The sequence below is a fragment of the Artemia sp. Qi Xiang Cuo genome, chromosome 5 (genome assembly GCF_049724085.1).
Source record: "Artemia sp. Qi Xiang Cuo chromosome 5, ASM4972408v1, whole genome shotgun sequence".
NCBI classification, from domain to species: domain Eukaryota; kingdom Metazoa; phylum Arthropoda; class Branchiopoda; order Anostraca; family Artemiidae; genus Artemia; species Artemia sp. Qi Xiang Cuo.
The window spans coordinates 32687420-32707782 of NC_142798.1; the positions used below are offsets into that span (position 1 = coordinate 32687420).

Sequence of the window (20363 nt, forward strand, 5' to 3'; positions counted from 1 at the left end):
GGGCACAAGCCCTTCAATTTCCAATCGACTGAGCCGTTTTTTAACTGTGGGGGAAGTGTCCTCCTCAAAGACATAATTTCTAGATCTTTCAACTACGTTGAACAAAATGGCTATCTCAAAACTTTCATTAGATGTGTTTGGGAAAATGGTGGGCGTGGAAAGGGTGTTAGTTGCCTTCCAATCACTTTCGGCTATTGAAAAGGGCACAAGCCCTTCCAATTTCCAATTGAATGAGCACTTTTCGAACTTTCTAAGACAACTCCTTCGATACGAGGTGCCCTGGTCTAAAACAAAGAAACAAATAAATAAAACATTTTGCCAACATCGTTCTTTATTTAGGCAGCGCTATTGCGCTGCCTATGATATATGTAAACATACTCGTAATTCGATTATTTTTGTCGTAGCGTATTATCTGTCTAGCCTACCTTTCCTTGTAACAAGATTCTGCTCTGATGATTGCAACAACTGATGATCTTTCTCTGCTATGCTAGTCGAAATTTCAGATGAATGAATTGGATTTTTATCTGACAAGTATTGCTGCTCAATATCACAGGGATAGTGCAGCATAGAGACAGCTCCTGATTCCAAATTTATGGAAGTTTCATGCTGATATTCGTCAGATAAATGAAGCGTACTTGGCAAGGAAGGTTGACAAACAGAATCTTCTTCTTGTTTTATAAATATACCAGCAAAACCTGTTGAGCAAGAGGATCCAAACTCCTCGGTGGATTTACCGTTGTCAATTCTAGGAGACGTTTGGGTATCTGAAAAAGATCTCGAAATATAATCTACAATAATAAATTATAATCTATAATAAATTATAATCTTGCAAGGATACGCATTTTTTCGAGTTTCAAAACCGTAAAAACAACCTCTCGGGTGCATATTAAAGATATCGACATTGCTGAGATGTCAATGTGAATCATAAAAATCGATGTAAGACAGATCTCAAAATGTAAGATGATCTTAAAATGTGCGTGTGTGGGGGGGGGGGGGTAAGCCGAAGTCATTCCCCAACTCTTATATTTAAGGGGGTTTTATTGTACTTACTTGTATTTGGATCAGGACAAAAGCTATGTAGCTCTCCCTGGAGACAGGATCTGGCAGACTATCGAATTCCACAGGTTACGGTCTTGGGTTAATGGGGTGATAATTTCGAGCCATAAAGGGTCCCATCTGCAATCACGTCTCCGGAATCCGCCAGTCGGCTCGAGGTCAGATTTGACGGTGTTGAGCCTGGTTTTGGCTTGTCCTTCATGTCGTTTCCTCCAATCAGGTGCTGGTTTGCAGCACAGGCTTTGATTTGTAAAAGTCTCGGCCGGTCTTCGGCAAACATGACCGAACCAGAACAGGCGGCGGCGTCGAATGATAGATGTGATGTCGTAGGGGGTTTGATACTGTAAAGGATTACTCTATCTCGCCCATTATGAGCATTTTTAGTTCGTGTACCCAAAATATTTGTAGAACTGGATGAGTTCTCCTTTACCAACTCTTTACCAACTCGGTCGTACCAACTCTTGTAGAGCTTGGATAGTAGATCCGAATAAGTGACAGAAATTAAAAGGCGAAACCAATTTTACCAAAAATCTTCTAAAAACCTTTAGCTTCTCCCGTTTAGTGCCAGAGATAGAGATATTCAATTTTAATTTAACTTACATCATTAGAAAGTGAGAATTTTGTTTTTCCACTAAACAAAGCATAATTTTATTTTTAAAATCTAGGAGAGGATAGTGCATAAAAATGTTCTAGCATACCAGCCAGGGAAAACCGGCTCAGAGGAATTATCATTTAAGCAATTTGGCTGCTTCGGGAGTCTCCTGTGGTGGTACGTGCTTTGATTTGAAACCCTGACAACACATAGGACGTAAAATTCCATTGTCTTTTCAATAAAATTTCATGGTCAAACCACAGATTCTCAATAGCTTTCGATGGCGGCTATTCCCCTGAAAAAATGAACCCTTTGTCTTTGCGATGGTAAATCGACACTGAGGCTCGCAAATAAAAAATTTGAAGCAATCGAATCTTCTTAAGTCTAAGTGACATGACAAGCACTTCATTTTGACCGCCCCTGGCGGTCATTAACAACTCAGTCACTAGGGAAAAACTCTATTCCTAAAGTAATTTTGGATATTTTGATACAGAAAAAATTTTTGATCAGGAGCCCCCCCCCTCTTTCAAGTAGCTCCCACCTCTACGCAGAAAAACCTCTATTCTTCTTTCGTCCCTGCCGGGCCTCCGTTGATTTCGGAGAATATGATTGAGCTAACCGTACAATTTGGGTTCATGAGGAGGAAGGGGACTGCATAGAAACAGCATCTTTAATTGGGAAACGTTCGCTTTTTAATTAAAGCATGGTGAAAAAATTGAATTTAAGCGCATCGAGACTTCATGTCTTCATACGTCATTTTTAAGACAGGTCTACTTGATTGCGTAATGCCAATACGTGTACATGAATCTTTACTTTGAAAGTATTATTATGCAAAAGTTGAACCTAAGCATAAGGAGCAGGGGTCTGGGAGAGGTTGGATGTCCTCCTAATATTTAGATTAACCTGAATTAATATTGGAAATGAACAAAATTTTAATGTAAGAAAAAGTTTTCAAATGAAAGTAAAGAGTGACACTATTACTTGAAACGAACAGAAAATTATTCTATACGTAGGGGTTGGCAACAAGACTGCCAACCTCTCAAAGCCTCCCCCTCTTTTTTCCTTTCCCTTTTTTGTCAAACTTTGATTCACATTTTTTCCACTTTTTCTTATACATACATCATTGTATGTTTCTTTTTTTTTTTGCATGCACTAACGTTCTGCATACACACTCAAAAGTGCAAGGACACGGCAGGGAGGCTGATTGCCTTCCAATGCCTTTTATCCGTTAACATGTTAAACTGAGTTTCTAATTTTTTTTTTTTTCGAATAAACCCTTTCCAAATTTTGATCACGTCTTCCATATAAATCGTCAGAGAAGAAAAGAAATTATTCTAATACACAACATTAATTGGCTTAATCGGTTATCATTTTGATATTCAATAAGGCGATAAGGTATACAACGGGGACATACATGGTACAAGAATAGATTCCATATATTATCTGTAACTACAGAAATTAGAGTTTGGGAGGTGTAAGAGCTAACTTATTATAGGAATCTTATATCTTGGTTCAGGCCCTTAGAGCTGGGGAGCAGACTTAAGAACAAAGGTCCTACCAAGTCTCAAGATTTGTTAGTCTATCCAATAATTTCTTAGATTTTCTCTACAATTCTCCTAGCATTTATTTGAAGCTGCCCCCCCCCCCCCCAATAAAAAAAATTCATGCCAATATCTCTGTCTCAGTTATATAGCAGGCAAGTGTGTGGTGGGGACTCAGACATCACAAATCTTCACGAAAATATACTTTTATAAATGCAACGTATCAATGAACAAAATAACTTCAAGAACTGAGGACTCTCCAATTTATCTATGCAATACTTTAAAATATTGCAAACCTAAATTTTACAGAATAGTATCCGCAATTAGTTTCAAAATTGTGAATACATAGTGAAATTAGAATCCTAAAATAATATGATCGTCCAGCATAAATGCACACTGACACGTACATTCACACACATACTGGAGGAAAAAAGATCCACGGACATTGAAACTTGGTAATACATGTAAGCTACACTTAGGTCCGATCCAAAAGCCCATAGACTCATAAACATATGTAAAACATTTTTGTTTTCTTTCTTGGAAACAACTGTACTCATTGGTTTCTTATAGCTTATTGTTTTGTTTTACATTGAAGATTTAAAAAAGAGTTGTAATAAGTAGACTACGAAACCTACCCTCACTGATGACAGGATTCTTCTCGGAGGTGTCCATTAACTGATGGACTTTCTCCACTGTATCAGACGATGCTTCAAATGAAGGACTTTTATCTAGTGGGTATTGGCGCTTAGCTTCACAAGGGTATTGTATCATAGAAACGGCTCCCAGTTCCAATCTTGAGAAACTTCCAGGTTGATACTCCTTAGCTGATTGGATTACACTCGGCACAGAAGTCTGGCAAATTGATCCTTCTTCTTGTTTAATAAATACAGTGGCAAAATCTGTTAAGCAAGAGGCCCCATGCTCTTTGAGGGATACATCATTGTCGATTCTTGCAGACGTTTTGATATCTAAAACAGATCTCAAATTATAATCTTACACTTTATGCACGCTAAATTTTGAATTCAGGACAGTAAAAAAAAATTTAGAGTCTTAATCCAAGACATCAACATATTATAAACAGTGATACACATACCATTCCCCCTCGACCCTTCTGGTTGATGCTTATTACCATTCGAGTCTTTTTAATAATCAATTAACGATTAAAACGGTTTAAGAAATTGGGATGAAATAAGATTATTGAGATTAAAATGAATGAAACTGATCTGGAATTGGTGGTATTTCTGGACAGAGTTTTTCCTAATTTGAACACTAAATGCCACGAAATGTAAGAATGTAAAATTTCATCATTCAGCTTCTATAGCCTTAACTATCAAACAATGATTAACTAGGAAGTGACATCAGTAAATCACTGGGAAAAGTAATATGATGTGTGATAAGCTACTTCCAATTACCAAAGTGTAATCTCGGGTAGATCGGACACCTCCTATGTATGCCAACGACAACCCCAGCCCGAATAGTCTACAATTTTGACCCAAAAGCTCATGACTGGTCCCACCGGAGGGGCGAGAACTGGACAAGGTGGAAGACTAGTATCAATAAACTCAATAAGAGATGACTAATATTGGTTTCGATGAGGCCCCACTCTTAGCAGCTGAACGTCCATTATGGAGAAAACAGAGTTGCAACGCTCTCTACGCCGACTCCAACACGGCAGAGCCTTTAGTCAAGTAAATAATCTACCAAAGAGGCCAGTATCAGGCAATAAGAGCCGTATTATTACCGACCAGACTTTGCCCTTAAATTACCAAGGAACTATTTAGAGTGGCTAAATTATAGGCAAATTACTAAGCAAAGAGTTGCTATTGGATAAGCCTTTTTTAACCGAGGTGTTCGTTAGATCATCAGTAAAGCATATATAATGTTTACCTAAAAAGTTATTAAAGCTCGAGTGCAGAAAATTTGCTTGCCTCCACCTGTTTATTAGATTAGACTGACTATCAGTTTTTTGTGACATGCCTGATAATAGAGATGCACAAAGCGTTTTTGCTCTATTTCCTGACTTTTTTGTAAAGAGTTGTGCCTCAAAAAACATCCTCTTTCACATGTGCTTTGTTTTTATGGTCCAAAGGATGTTAGTAGTGCAAAGGATGAAATGGTGTCACTCTTACCAGCCACTTTAGTGGCAAACTTGACAAGAAACTTTCCTGACTTTATCGCAACTCGCTCTGGTCTCTAGGTCTGGTCTGGCGCTCTAGATCATATATGATCTAGAATGTCTGTTGCTCTTTACGGCTGCTGCTATGAAACACAATCTTGCCCTTTCATCTTGCAATATCTATTTCTTAGCATCAACGGAGAAAAAGTTCTTGAGTTATGTAATTCTATGTGGTATAACACCTTCTGGTGCGTTAGTATTACTCTTTCTTGAGTACCTCCCACTCTTTCTTGTAGCCCTCAAAAGTCCTTCATGATGTATTCCTTTTATTTGCTAATTTAGAAGCATATGTCACATATAAAATCATTGTATGACACTGTTTGTTCCTAGTTTCTTCAATGGATTCATGAGGGTTGTAGTAGTGGTGGTTTCTAGACTGTGTTCATCGACTTTGGGAATCCTGCTTCCACATTTTGGTGGGTGTAATCTCAAGAATCTATGATGCGCACTAACAACCCTGCTCCAAACACTTCCCATCAAAAATTTACCTAACATTACCTCTTCGGTTTCATTTATTCCTATCTAAGAGATTTAGTCCTCTTAACATTAATTTTCGAACCTACTCTTGCATCCTGAACTCTCAAAATCACAAAAAAATTCATTCATTTTGCTAACATTTTTATCTTTAGCACTCAAATCATCAGCATAATCTTAGCCTAGGACTCTCCGATTTGATTCCAATTTCTTTCATAGCCTTTGCCGTATTCCTTGTAACCAAGTCCATCAAAATGATCTATATAAATGGGGATAGAATGCAACATTACTTAACGCAACTTTAAATACTAAGCCAGCTATTAGCCTCATTTCCAACCTTAAATACAGTAAACCGTGCAGAAAATGTGGTTCTATCTGCTCATTTCCTGCCATAAAAGCAGTAAACTGTACGAAAAATAAGTTTCTATCCCACTTTCTAGGGCAATAATTAAGGTTGAGATGGCTAGAACATGTTTTGCAAATGAAGGATGACAGATTGCCAAAGATCATCCTTTTCGGCTATCCATCTAAGGTCTAAAGAAAAGCAGGTCGTCCCCTAACGGAGTGAGTAAAGGTCGTAAGAAAGGATTGAAAGGAAACTCGTCCTTATTGGGAGAGTGTAATCAGGGAAACTTGAATAGATTGGGATGTAGAAGGGGCTATACAACTGTGTTGGCCTCAGGCGGCTTGGTGTTGCAGTGAGTTATTAGTAGTAGTAGTGGTCATCTTATACTTTCTAAAAAAAACAAGGTGTTCTGTCCGGAAAGTAAGAAAAGCAAAAGCAAGCTTGAAACAAATATTTTTGTACACCAACTACAGCATGATTTGTAAATGGCTATGTCAATTTCAGCATGTATATACCTTCATGACCTTCTATAATTCATTTCGATTAATTTTTTTCTTATAGATAACAAACTAAATCAAACTATGTACAACTATAATTAAAATCTTGTCACTAGTTTGTTATTAACAGAATACAAAAATATTGACTTTTGTTTTATAGATAATAAAATGAATTTAGCCACGTAAATGTACATGTTGTTCTCTACTTCAAACTCCTTCTACCTTATATGCGGATACAGTTTAATTTTGGATTTTTATTTCAACTGAAGGGAAACCCTCCTTTGCCTGAAGAGTTTTGCAGGAGCTAACTAAAACAATAAATGTATAGAATATCAGAAAATATGGTGACATAGTGTATTGCTCATAGCCAATCTAATGCCAATAACATTCAAATGTGTCGTTCTTTTATCGGTAAATATGTACAATTTTGACAGGAATTTTACCTTGTTTCTGAGCTGTAAGGACTCTTTTAGTGCCATCTACTTCACAAAAATTAGCATATAACAGATAATGCTGGTGCAAAGATATACATAACTCTAATTCTCTGCAGAGAAAATAATCATATCAATTTTTAGGAATTTATTAGAGTTTGGGTTGCCCCCACCTGACAACTAAGACTGCTTCTTCCTGCTAAGTCAAAAGCCTAGATTTTGTAATTTGAAGGACCAATTTAGCATATTCCGAGTCTCCTTTGCGACCCTCATAAAAACCCCAAATCTCCTGTAATTCTACAGACTAAAGCGCTCTCGCCCTTTTACAAATGCCTAAATATGATTTGATGTTCATTATAAAGCCAATAATAATTTCACAAACATAAATTTCTTTTTAAATTAAGATTTCTTTTCTAGACATCTGTGTAGATTTTTATACAGACGAGTTAAACAAATTGCTACCCTTGTACATGAAAATGACCAGATAACCTTCCCCTAAACTTATGGATGTGTATTTCTATATTAGGGTAAAACAGGCCTTTGAGTGGCATTTCGTAGCCTCCTAGATTGAACCCTGCCCTTAAAATACTAGATATATCTAATTCTCAATTTGTAGTATGTTAGCATATTGTGAGTGCCCCTGTCCATGATGCAAAACACAGGGTTATTTAAAAAGTAAGTTAAAATAAATATACGATTAGAATGTACCTTCCTTAATGCGCCTGAAGTTGTCAACAAGATCTTTGGGTTGTACGTCCATGGGATCTATGAGTACAACGACTTTGGTATGAGAAGAATCACTAGCTCCTTCTGCTTGCTTGTCATTTCTTTCTCTTTTATTATTTCCAAGCACAGATTCCATTCCAGTCATTCGGGACGTTAAGTCTCGAATCAATACTCGGCGAACACCTAAAAGAAAAATAATAATGATTAATGGCTATATAATGATCATACGTCAATAAAACTTACATGGACTAATATCTTGATGGAAAAGAACATTTCCAGGTTTGGACAAGTTTTTGTAAATGACCTGTCACTACATTACAAGTTTAAGTAAAATTTAACTAGGACAAAATAATTTCAGTTAATTCCAGTTTAAGAAGGCGCACTTCAGACCTATTATCATTTGTATCTAATCACTTCTCTAGATATTGCAGCAATTCACCTTCTTCCACTCGTAAGATCCCCATTGGGCAGGAGGAAAGTGACCTAAAAAATGTATTTTTGTTATTTTTTGACCCACCCCCTCCAACCTAGGAAAATGCCTTTCACCCCCTTCAGGGTTTGGCATAAGTGCATCTATTTTCCAAGAAAATCTCAAATATACAACTGTATCTATCTATCATTGAAAGGAGTGTGAAAAAACATACATCTATTCAGTCAAACTTCTAATTTGGCATTTATATAAGACAAAGGCACAAAAACGACTGAGAATAAAAGTTACATATCAATAGTGAAAAAATCACTTGACAATTAAAGTGAGTGCTTATGAAAGCAAGCTATTTTTCGTACACTGGAAGACGAAAAAAAAATGAGCCCAATACAGTTCCCCTTTTTTGGCAGATTTCTGATCGTCATTACATAGGACATAATTTAGCAGATGATATTTGGTTTTCACTAAAGCTAATAACTAAGGATTGTTGGGGTGCTGATTGATTACGTAAGGCTGGTGTTACATTCGCTGAAACCAGATTAGTGTCACTCCCCTGATTGGTCAAGAAAAAAAAAACAAAAAAAAAACTATCTTTAAGGCTAAACCCCTGCGCCTTTAATCCCATTTGTCCTAGGATGTATTTAAAATAAAGTCATTTTCACTTTAATGAAAATCTTCCTATCTATTGACACATTAAAGTGCTAGAGCCTATTACCATCGCATATATTCTTAGAAAATTTCCCCTCGCCCCCTGGAAGAATATTCAGTTTGTCTTTATACCCAGCATCCCCTCTCCCAACTACTTAGCCTCTTTTTGGCTGACTTCTTTTGACCGCTTATTATTTATAACCAGCTACAGCTGTTTCAGACTTAAATTTAGTGATTTTTAAAAAATATTTTTGGTATTTTGTATTTTGCATCAGCCTTATTTACCTAGACAACTGGAGTATCATTAGTGCTCCTAATAAAGCTTTTAACACAGAAATCAAATGCATAAATCGAAATTTTTACAAGCTGCAGTCTTCTTGGAACATACCTGAATATTCACTTAACTATGATTTTTGAGAATTACAAAAAAAAGGAACCTATACATTTGTTTTGCTTTCATGTTTATGGCGTGAGAATCTGCTTGATACTGTTAATTTCATCATAAACAAGTTTCATCAGGATGACACAACTGCATTTACTGACATCTGCCTATAAGAGTCGCCTTTGCGAGCTCTTGACTAACAAAAATCTCTCTGCGTCAGCTGGGTGGTATCACTTCACTAAAACTGCCCCGTCGGGCAGTTACCAAACATTCAAGATGCCAAAATGTTCAAAAGCCATCAAAACCAGTACCAATTTTGCAGATGGTGGTACCGTTTGGGTGGAGAGAGCCCCAAGGTCCCAAAAATAAGGTAAACTGTTCTTTTTCCATTTAAATGGCTGCAAAAAAAGTCTTTACAAAAATAGAACCCCCCTCTTACTCTCCTTCCAACAAAACAATAGACTCTTTTACAGGTAGAATCCCAGCTATGCTCATATATATTAAATATGCATTTACTATTTTTGGCATTGCAAGTTTCTTCTTTACTTGCCACGGTCTTACCGTAATAGAAAATTAATCGCTCAGTTTGGAGCTACTGATACTATGCGAACTTTGCATAATAGTCAGCAGGAGCTTACTTCAGAGTCGTGCTTAAGGCAACTCATCCGGTTGCTTTAGGCTGTCTGATATTTGTATAGCTATTTATTTGTTTTTGTGTAGTAAATCTCATTTCTTTTCCTTTTCAACTATATTCAGGAACATCATTCACATTTCGATACCACATATATGTCTTAGCCACAAATTTAGAACAATACCTGGAGAAGAGTTTTTCATTCTTTTCAATATAATGCTTATTAAAGTGAAACATAAAATAGATCGATAAAATATGCCAGTCTACTATTGCAAACATGAATTATACGTCCTTGTCCTAATAAAAAGGTCCACTATCATGGTTGTAGCGATAGTTACCACTGAGCAAAGCTACCACGACCCATGGTAACCAAAACTTTAAAAACGTGTCCTTAAAAAAACTGTCTACTGAGAAAAATGTCTCATTTAAAAGTGATTCAAGAATGATAACTACTATAACGGTTTAAGTTAATAGGGCAAGCATACTGAACCAGTTGCTGTAGAGTATTAGGAGAAATCTCATTTAAACGAAAACCGAAATATCTAGTACCGTTTTTGAGTAACAAAGGAGATCGCGTCCCAGCAAATCAGCATCTTCTGTCAATCTGTGCCACAAGACATCAATTTACGCCCAAAGAGGACCAAAATACTAGGACATGCGAACTCTAAGATAGCTAATCAAATTTTTATGGTCTAAAATCTTACATTATAGGTTTGATTGTCCCCTCTCCCAGCCTTGAAAAATCGCTTTATTGCATCGTTAGCCTGCATCCCCTTATTTATTTCTATTTTTGCTGCTAGGGTTAGCAGATTACTGCAAGATCACAGAGGAATGTTTAATGAATCAGTTAAAAGCTACTATTAATATTTACGTGTCTCTTATAAATTTGTCTTAATTAATCCATCGTAAAGTGCCAAATAGCACCGAAAATGGCAATTTTGGATACCACTTATAGAGTTGAAAGGCTGGGAAGCATAAAAAGAGTACCATTTTAATATCCATGGTCCTCAGTCCTAAGTCGAAGGTTAAAATTTCCTTTTGTATACTTCTCCTCCCACCCCCTTAGTAAGTTACAAATTAAAAACGTGTTTTGAAAAAGGACTGCCGAATGAAAAAACGTAACTTATTTGGTTTCATTTTCATGAAAATAATTAAATTTTTCATGTGCAAATACTTGAAGATACCGGTGACAACATGGCCCTTGAAATATTTATCCATATGACAAGGTTAGAAATATCTTGTTAGAAAAATTAAGGATGTAAAACCCATATTTAATATCCTATTTTAACAGAAACTGATGTTTATTTCTTCACTTTCATGGCCTAAGTCAGACAAAGATATTTTATCAAGGGATGGTAATAGATTTAACTCTCCTCTCAAAATCTCTCGGGATATCCCTGATTTCCATTCCCAAAAGAAAAAAAGAGTCTTGCCCGTAAAAGACTCACACAGCTTAATATCTAAAAGGCTCTTGCAGTTATTTTGTAAATACAATTATTAGTTTCGGAAAGTTAAGAAGTTAGTACCACTGAGGACAGGAGGTGGGTTTATGAAACTAAAAAATAATTCTAGAAATTATAGTGTTTATTTAACCAGGTTTAAGAAGATAAATCTTGTGCACTTATTTAATTGAAGTGTTGTTGTTTGTTATAGCTGACCAAATATTGTTTTCATTAAACATCAAACAGTAGGTGCAATCTGCCTACCTAAAATGACTTGGGGAGAAAAAGGGGGAAGATCGAGGGGTCATGGATCCATGTAGAACATGTAGGCTATTTTGTTTTTGTATCAAATCAGAACTTAGCTTGTTTTGTTTTTTTTTACCGAATTGCGAGCTCATTTTCACTCAGTCATTATTTTTTTTTTTTGGTATGTACCATAAAAATGTAGTTGTCAGCCCTCTGACATCTTTTCCTAACCACTCTTTTGCAAGAAACTGGAATCAGCAGTATAAAGAAAAACATGACAAAACCAAAGTGGTGCTCCTGTCAACTATACTTGCTTAAGAAGGCCAACAGAAAAATCGTCATAAAACATCCAACTGATCCAGTGAGGTATTTTTGTAACTTTAGGACATAAATAAACATCCTACTCATTAGAAATTAAAATCCTTAAGAGTAGTTCAACTAAATAACCCACAAGGTTTCAAAGAAACACCAGACTCCTCTATTTACAGAGAAAAATTAGATAATAAAAAAGGCTTACTAGTTTCACATTGTTGGCAGTCCTTCTTTTCATTTTCAAATCGATCAGGTACAGCATTTTTCAGCAGTCTCACTTTCTCTTTGCTGGTAAAACATGTATCAGAGAAATGTCTAGCACATAAAGAACGACTCATTAATTGCTTTTCTGATAGTTTTTTTATGTTTTCTAGGCCTGAGTTATTTAGCCATTGAGCGCGTCTATCGCTATTTGTGGGGAAGTAAAATACACTTTCACGAAAAGCTATTTTTCTATCGCAGGCACAACAATGCCTGGACATTTTTGCTAGGTTCAAATGCTGGATTGTAAACCACTATACTTCAATGTTGTATTGAAAGCGAGGAATCTCCATATTTAAGATTCATATTACTTTGTTACAGATGTGGATCATATGCTTGAACTGATTAATGGCAGTGGTAAAGATTTCTGAAGGCCAGCATTGAAGCTATGTAATAAAGCTGTGCGTAATAAAAGAAAATGCACGTTTGATTGTCTGTAGAATTGAATCCTTGTTTCTCCTATTATGTTTTGAAACAAAAATATCTTGTAATCTTCACCACAAGCAATCTTAAGTGTTTAAAGGACAGGCTGTATACCATTCCCAAATGATGGTAGACCAGTAAGGTAATTTACCGATGTTCATGTTAGACCCGTTATTTACCAAATGAAGTAGCAGCAAAAACTCCCTAGAAGAAAAAGATATTCACAATTCAGGGACTTCACAGATGATAAAATACTTAACCTAACACGAAAGTGAAACTAGTCAACTCTGTGCATATCTACAAACCTAAATGAGTAAATGGAAACTCTTAAAAGGTATATTATGTGTTTCCGTTTAAGAAGACAATATCACTCCTATTCATGCAAGCTAAGCTCAAAAGACTTAAAAAGAGAAATACTTAGAAAGATCTGTCTCGAAAAATAAAATGTACTTAGAAACCCCATATGGAAATTTACTTCCTAAGACAGTCTGCCCTTAGGACATCATTTCCTGTCTTTTCCCATAGGCAAATACCCCGTTGTTTCCATAGCAATACTTCACTATTAGACACAGACAAAAAACTTTTTTCTCTTTCATAATAGAGTAGAGCTCACACAACTTTTTGAAAAATTGAAATTTAGTTGAGGTGATATCTGGTGTGAAGAAGTTGATAGTTAACATTCAACAGCATCTTGGAGTGTTACATTGACCTTCATTGCTATAAATGAAAAACAGCATCACTGTATCAGTATTTTCTGCTAAAAATCAGAACCATTAAAAGTATTCTGATAATCCTATTTCGATAATCCATTTCTGGAAAGTGTCACTATGAGAAAAAAATGATTGGTTTCTGATAGAATTTCAGCAGTTATAATAACAAAACACATGAAAAGCATGTGTTGACAGCACCATTCTACCTGAGGGCAACACATTTTGTTCGAGAGTCCAAGGGATCCTTTGACACTTTCAGTCACACAGATTGAAAACCCTAGTATTTTTCCGATTTCAATAAGGTGCAACATTTCCACCTATATATTAAAATGAATCTATTAAGTCTTCGTTTTATATAGGCTATTCCCATAATATGGGACGGCATTTCTAACATTACATCTGTATGCACATGATAATACTGAAAATCTAAATTTTCACAAGCTAACTGAACTTGAGGTGTCAATGGAATCAAACCAAATTGATATTATAACTGTTACAGAAGTGCAGTCCCATGACCTGGGGTCCCTCATTTTCACAAATTATTATCAGTTTATTCAGCTGCATCCTCCTGACTACCCTCTTGGATAAAAAGTTGTGACGTCCTGTTTTTACTAAGATTAATCTTTATCCCAAAATTATCAAAGTCTTTGTTTATCTGAGTATATGAAATACTTTGGTTTAATATTAGGCCGAAAGTTCTCCCTGGCTGTTTAATATTATTATACCCAAACGCTAGTCTTCTTTTGATTCGTGATGCCAATGATCTTAAAATGGATTCGATTTGCATTTCTCTTAATGCTAAGCAAATAGTTAGAATTCCTTGTACTAGGGAAGTCACCTCCCTTGATGTGATTCTTACCAATATAAACGGCTTTTATAACCCCCCCCCCGCGGTCTTGCCCCCTTTGGGTGGGAGTTGCCATCTTTCCCTCCTGTTATCTCCTTCTTCAAACTTTAAGCATTATTTTTCAATAGTATATGGTTCTTACCGCCCTCTTAGCAATTCTGACCAACTTGATTTTGATATGTGGCTGATTTACAAAATCTTGATGCAAAAATTACTACCTTCCATAAAAATCTAAATGATAAATAATTAACTGATTCATCCTGATTCAACAATTAAACCGAGTCAATAATTAACTGATAAACCTCACATCAACCAATCCATTAAAGTACTAATCAGGAATAACTTAAAGCTTTTCAGAAATGGAAGATTAGATGAAGCTAACACACTAAGAAAAAATACTAAAAAAGAAATGTTTAAATTGCCCATTTCCATTACAAAAATAAGGTTGAACAATTGTTCAAAAGTAAAGCAAAAATTGGTATTCTGAGAATAAACCTTTGTGTGGTAGGAGACTCAACTAGCTTAATATTTGACCTACCTGAACCACCTCATTTTACTGCCAATAACCTTAATATGTTCCTTGGTTTGATCATCCAAAGCCTTTTGGTATTATCTAATGAATTACTGGCTGATTCAATCACCCCCTTTTTTCCTGTTATTTCCCCTTTGGAGATTGAAAAAAGAATTGGCGAGCTAGGAAAAATGTCTACCCTCTGGAGATCCCATTTCCGCTTACTAGTACTTTCAGTGATGTCCTTTCAAAGCTGTTGTCTCCTTTTCAAGGGTGAAGCAAGGGTTTTGGGTTTGGAGGGGGGATATAGAGAATTTGCTGAGAGAATCATCCAGTATGCCAACATATGTAAACACATAAGCTAATTTAAGACCCCAAAGTTCAAAGGTATCAGCAGTGGGTGCTGACACCTTGTAACTTGAGGAAGGAGTGTCCCCCCCCTTAGCTGCGCGCTTACTCCTTTTCAACAAGATTTATAAGTCTGGGCAATTTCCACAAATACAGAACAGGGTTTCATAATACCCCAAACAACGAAAGACAGAAAGCTTGGTTTTTCAGGTGTTTTTCCCATCTCCCTCAATCCCACTCTTCTCGAAATTATATCAAGGATTTGTTGCTAATTGGCCGAAGGGAAAAATCCTTCCTCTTGCATACCTGAGGCAATTCTGAGAACCTCAAATCCACTTCGACTTCCCATAACCTTGTTTATCTTATGGACTGCATTAAGAAAATTCTTGAAAAGCCTAATACCTGGCTTAATTTAATTTCCATGGATCTCCAAAAAGCATTTTACCTTGTTAATCACAATGTTTAAGTTCAAAAACTTTTTACCGATTTAAAGATTGATTTTTCCTGGTGAAATCGGTTGCCTCTTTCCTATCAAATAGCTCACAAGTAGTGAAGTACCAGAATTATTATTCTAATATCCTCACTGGTCAAAATGAAGAACCCCCAAGGTAATCTCACTGGTCCCCTTCTTTTCTCAGTTATGATCAACAGTATTGCTATGGATTTTCCTTACAGATGGAAATTTGTTGATGATTGTATGGTTATTGAAATCTACTATAGAAATTTTATGAGTAACCCTATGTGCATCCTCAATGACATTGCATATTATGCCTTGGAATTTGACATGAGAGTAAACCCATCTAAATCAACAATAATGTCAATTTGTTTCCTAAAATCCTCATCCCTTTTTCTTGATCCTACTCCTCCTGAATTTCCTGTGTCCTCCTTGATATAACTTGGTGTCACAGTTTCTTCTAATTTAAAGTGAGATATTCCTATTATTAATATTATCCAGAAAGCTAATGCATCCATCTCCTTCCTTAGGCTCCTGAATAAATTTTGCATCTCCACTTCCCATTCTTTGAGGATTTATATCTCCTTTGTCTACCTGCATCTGGAGCTTACTTGTCCTGTTTCGAACCCTGGCATTTTTTGGGAGGAGTCAAACAAAATTGAACCCATCCAAACAATAGCCTTGCAAATATGTTTCAAAAAAGATAAAGTTCAATACTATTTTCTTCGAAAAAAGGTAAATTAGAAACACTTAAAAATTCTTAAGAGAGCTTAGGAGTGTTAAGTTGTGGCTCTGTTTTTCAAAACTGTCAAGGGTTTGGCATAGAGAATGATGAGACCAGGCACTTCCAGGTTGACCTATCGCTTGCCAGGCTTGCAGCTTTTTCCGCTGGGATGTGGGATTGGGCAAGGAATTTGTCAGCCCCCCCCCTAGTGGGGGGGGGCGTCCTCTGGGTCACTTCCATCCCATGTAGGGCGGGGTTGAAGTCGAATGCGACCCATGCTGGGGCGTCACATGACATACAAAGGAGGAGGGTGTACCACCAAACAGTACGCTGTGTGAGCTGCGTTGAGAAAGGAGTTTGTGCTGTATGTGACTGGAGGATCTGGTTGCTAACAAAGTCAGTCCAGTGAAGTCCCTCGATTCTTTAGAGATCTTTTGTCTGTAAGACATTGACGGCGCCGAGGATAGATTCTCCAGCTGGCAACGTCTCTGCTCCATACAGCAGCACAGTGCTGACTCACGCATTGTAAATGCGCATTTTGGTAAAGCTGCTTATGTTTGGCTTTTGCCAGATACTGCTCAGCCTCCCAACAAGTGCTGACGCTTTGGCTATTGAAGATGTAAGCTCTTTTGTGATCAAGTCTTCAACCACATCTAATTGGTTGCTTCTGATGTTGACTTCCTTTATGGTAGAATTGGATGTGGGGGTCTCAAGGAGCATAACTTTGGTTTTCTGCCAGCTGATCTTCAGTCCAACTTTCGAGGCTTCTTGAGAGCACCTGGAGAGCTTTGGTGACCTTTTCGATGTGCTGGTCATAACATGGTCTATGACATAGTTGAAGAGCTCAGGAGCAGCAGCGCAACCTTACCAGACGCCAGTCTTCACTGAGAATGTGGGACTGATTTTCCATTGACTTGCACACAGCTCTCTGTATTGTCATACAGCTTTTCAAAAAGCAAGCAAATATTTCTGGGGTAGGCCTGTAGTTCTCAGTATCAGCCAAAGTGAAAAGCAATCAACAGAATTAAAGGCAGCCTTAAAGTCCACAAATACAATGTATGCTTTTTGGTGGAACTCTCGCATCTTCTCAATCAACTGGTGCATTGAAAATTTACTCCATTGTCAACCTGCTGGGCATGAACCCAGCTTGTTGGACTCTTCTCTTTCTATGCAATATTTTCTGTTTGGGGTAATACCAAACCCAAACAGAAAATATTTTTCCCAAGACACTCCCCAGCCAGACTTTGCATATCAGACTGTTCCTCAGACATTTGCATACCTCAGATTGTTCCTATTTTGTCCCCATTTACGGCTTGACTTCAAATTATGGAAAAATGTTTTTACCTTATACAGCAGACTCAATTAACACAAAATCCAATTAATTTGCTGTTTTTTATTAAGTACATGTTTGTTTTTTCCTCCTTTCTTTGCTTTTACTTTTAATTCATTATTTTTACAGTGAAATTACCCTAGATTGCAGCTTGGCACAATTTAAGGATTTATACTTAAGAAGCTTATTATTGTTTCATTGTTTTTAGTGACCAGGTGCAGTTAAATGATCAGTAGTTTCCCAGTAGAGTTTACACTCCCTCAAGGACCATTCAGAATCTAGTCTTTGTTTGAAGGTGTCAACAGATTTGGCAGTAACAGTGTCTTTAGATAGTTTATTCCAACTGCTGACAATTCTTGAGGAAAAGTAAGTTTTATTTGTTGTTGTTTTTTTACAGCAATTCCCATGAAATGTATTAACGTATATACAAGTATTTTTCATTTGTTTCTTTGTCAATTTTGACAAAACGACAGTCCATTTGTTTCTCAGTTTTATGTTTTTGATTATTTTGAACCTTTTTTGTTGTCTTTATTTTGACTCCAGTATGCAAATTCAGCATTCACCCAGGCTTGTGAGAGTCGTTTTTTGAAACAAATCTTATACTCTCCTCCCATCCCAATTTATGACAACCTGCTTTTCATTTATTCCTAAATAGTTTGCCAACAAGGACAATCTGCCATCCTTCATTTGTAGTAGAATGTGCCCTAGCCATTCCAGCTTATCTCATTATAGACCTAGGAAACAGGATTGAGCCACATTTTTGTACAGCTTACTGTTTGAGGTATGATCAGTCAGTTGGATGTAAAAAAAAAACAATCTGTAGACAATTTCTCTGAAAAATATCTATAGAATCCTTATCCATTTTTTTAATTGCCAATACTTCAGAACCATACATGACCACTGTCATCACTGTAGCTACTAATATTCTGATCTTGGTTCACAGATGGATCTTCCTATCTTTTTGTTACCAAACATCACCATTTCATCTTCACTTATTCCTAGCCAAAGCAACTTAGTCTTCTTAGTATTAATTTTCAAATCTATTTTAGCACCCTGAACTATCAAGAGCTCAAAAAGCTCATTCATTTTGCTCACACTTTCAAATAGGATGCTTAAATCATCAGCATATTCTAAGGCCAGGGAAGCTTTACCTTCCCAATTTGATTTTGTGTTCTCCCATTGCCTTTCCTGTGCTCCTTAAGACAAAGTCCATCAAAATGATCCATATAAATAGGGATAGAATGTGTGATATTTGGTATATAAATCTTTATTTAAAACCCAGGCACCTACAATAAAGAACACTATAAGCAAGCAAGCAAGCATAACGCATCAAGGCAAATAAGCATAAGCAAGCAATAGCAGCTGGTGCACAACCACAAGCATAAAGCAAGGTATCACATAATGCTACATCCCCCTTCAGCTATTTCCAAGGGATGAGCTCCTTCTACTTCTAGGCATGGAGGCGCTAGGCTTACTCTGCTAACTGCCAATAACTTGGCAAATTATCACTCAATACAGGACACAATAGAACACTACACCGGGAGGAGCAAGGCTCACCCCCCATCAGCTGCCAATGGGTTTTGACAGACCTACACTGGACACAAGTGCTTCATTGTCATTCCTTATTCATTACAGGTTTAGTCTCTCTGGTGGCTTCACCACTCTGCCGGATCTTGTGGCCTGAGCAGCTGTTGCTTATGCTTCAATTGTGCTAGACGGCTCACTTGCTGGCAGGTGGGGCTTAGCTAAGGCCATACCGGGCTCGGTGGTGGTAGTCGGGAATCTCTGAAATGATCTGTGCAGATTCATGCTTGTGGCAGTATCAGGACAATCTGCAACCTGTCTCATGTTTACTGACCTTGACACAGCCCCAGAGGGGTACTTCATGGCAGGTCTATCATCAGGTGTGAGTGGAGAGGCTGCTTTGATTAAGTGTCTTCGGTTTCGACGAAGGATTGTACCATCTTTAGTTGATAAGTAGTACGATCTAGGCTCATCTGCGTTTTTAATTATTTCCCAACTTTTCCATGGTGCTTCTGGCGGTTTTTTGAAGAAGACCTGGTCACCTCCTCTGAGTTTGGGATGTTCTCTAGCATGCCGGTCATAGTAGGATTTCTGCCTGTGTTGAGCCATCTCTCTGCTCGCCAAGAATTCAGAAGTCTGTATCACTCTCTTTTCCAAGTGCTTTTCTGTGCATGGCAGTTTTGAGCAGAGCTGGTGGCTCACGAGGATTTGTGAGGGGGCAGCTAAACCGTCTATTGGGGTGTTACGGTATTCCAGAATTCCGAGGTACGGGTCCGATCCATTTTCACTTGCCTTGGTCATGATGCTCTTGCAAGTCTGGATAGTCTTTTCCACTAATCCATTTGACTGGGGGTATACTGGACTTGAAGTTTTTAACTCAAATCCCCAGTTTTTGACAAACCTTTTGAATTCTTGGGACACGAATTGTCTACCATTATCGGACATTATGACCTGGGGTATACCATGACGGGCAAAATGTGATTTCAGTTTCAAAATGACTTCTGCAGATGTTAATTCACGCAACAGATCAGTTTCAAAGCAGCGAATATGGTAGTCCACCACTAGGAGGTAGCTGGCTCCATGCCAGGTGAATATGTCACAGGCAACTTGTTACCAGGGGAGAACTGAAACTGGTGAGCAGATAAGTGGCTCTTTTTGCAGACTCCTGCTGTTTTTTTTTTGCATGTGTAGCAGCTGACAATCAGATTTTCTATGTCTGTGTTCAGTCGAGGCCAGTAGATGAGCATCTTGGCTCTCTGTTTAGTTTTCTCCACTCCTAGGTGGGACGCGTGTAACTGTTTTAA

The 20363-nt window shown here is 37.3% G+C and overlaps 1 protein-coding gene across 4 annotated transcripts in view; it reads right to left on the reverse strand.

The window, feature by feature from the left end:
* Nucleotides 1–20363, reverse strand: part of LOC148952044 (uncharacterized) — a 46680-nt gene that overhangs the window by 12174 nt on the left and 14143 nt on the right. For all 4 annotated transcript variants that reach the window (XM_089089502.1, XM_089089503.1, XM_089089505.1 and 1 more), the window contains exons 2-5: nucleotides 12133–12815; nucleotides 7822–8022; nucleotides 3825–4157; nucleotides 426–764 (exon numbers count right to left, since the gene is read on the reverse strand). In XM_089089502.1, the coding sequence (XP_088945628.1) occupies nucleotides 426–764; nucleotides 3825–4157; nucleotides 7822–8022; nucleotides 12133–12409 (1150 nt within the window). In that variant the 5' untranslated portion in view covers nucleotides 12410–12815. The remainder of the gene's footprint in view (nucleotides 1–425; nucleotides 765–3824; nucleotides 4158–7821; nucleotides 8023–12132; nucleotides 12816–20363) is intronic.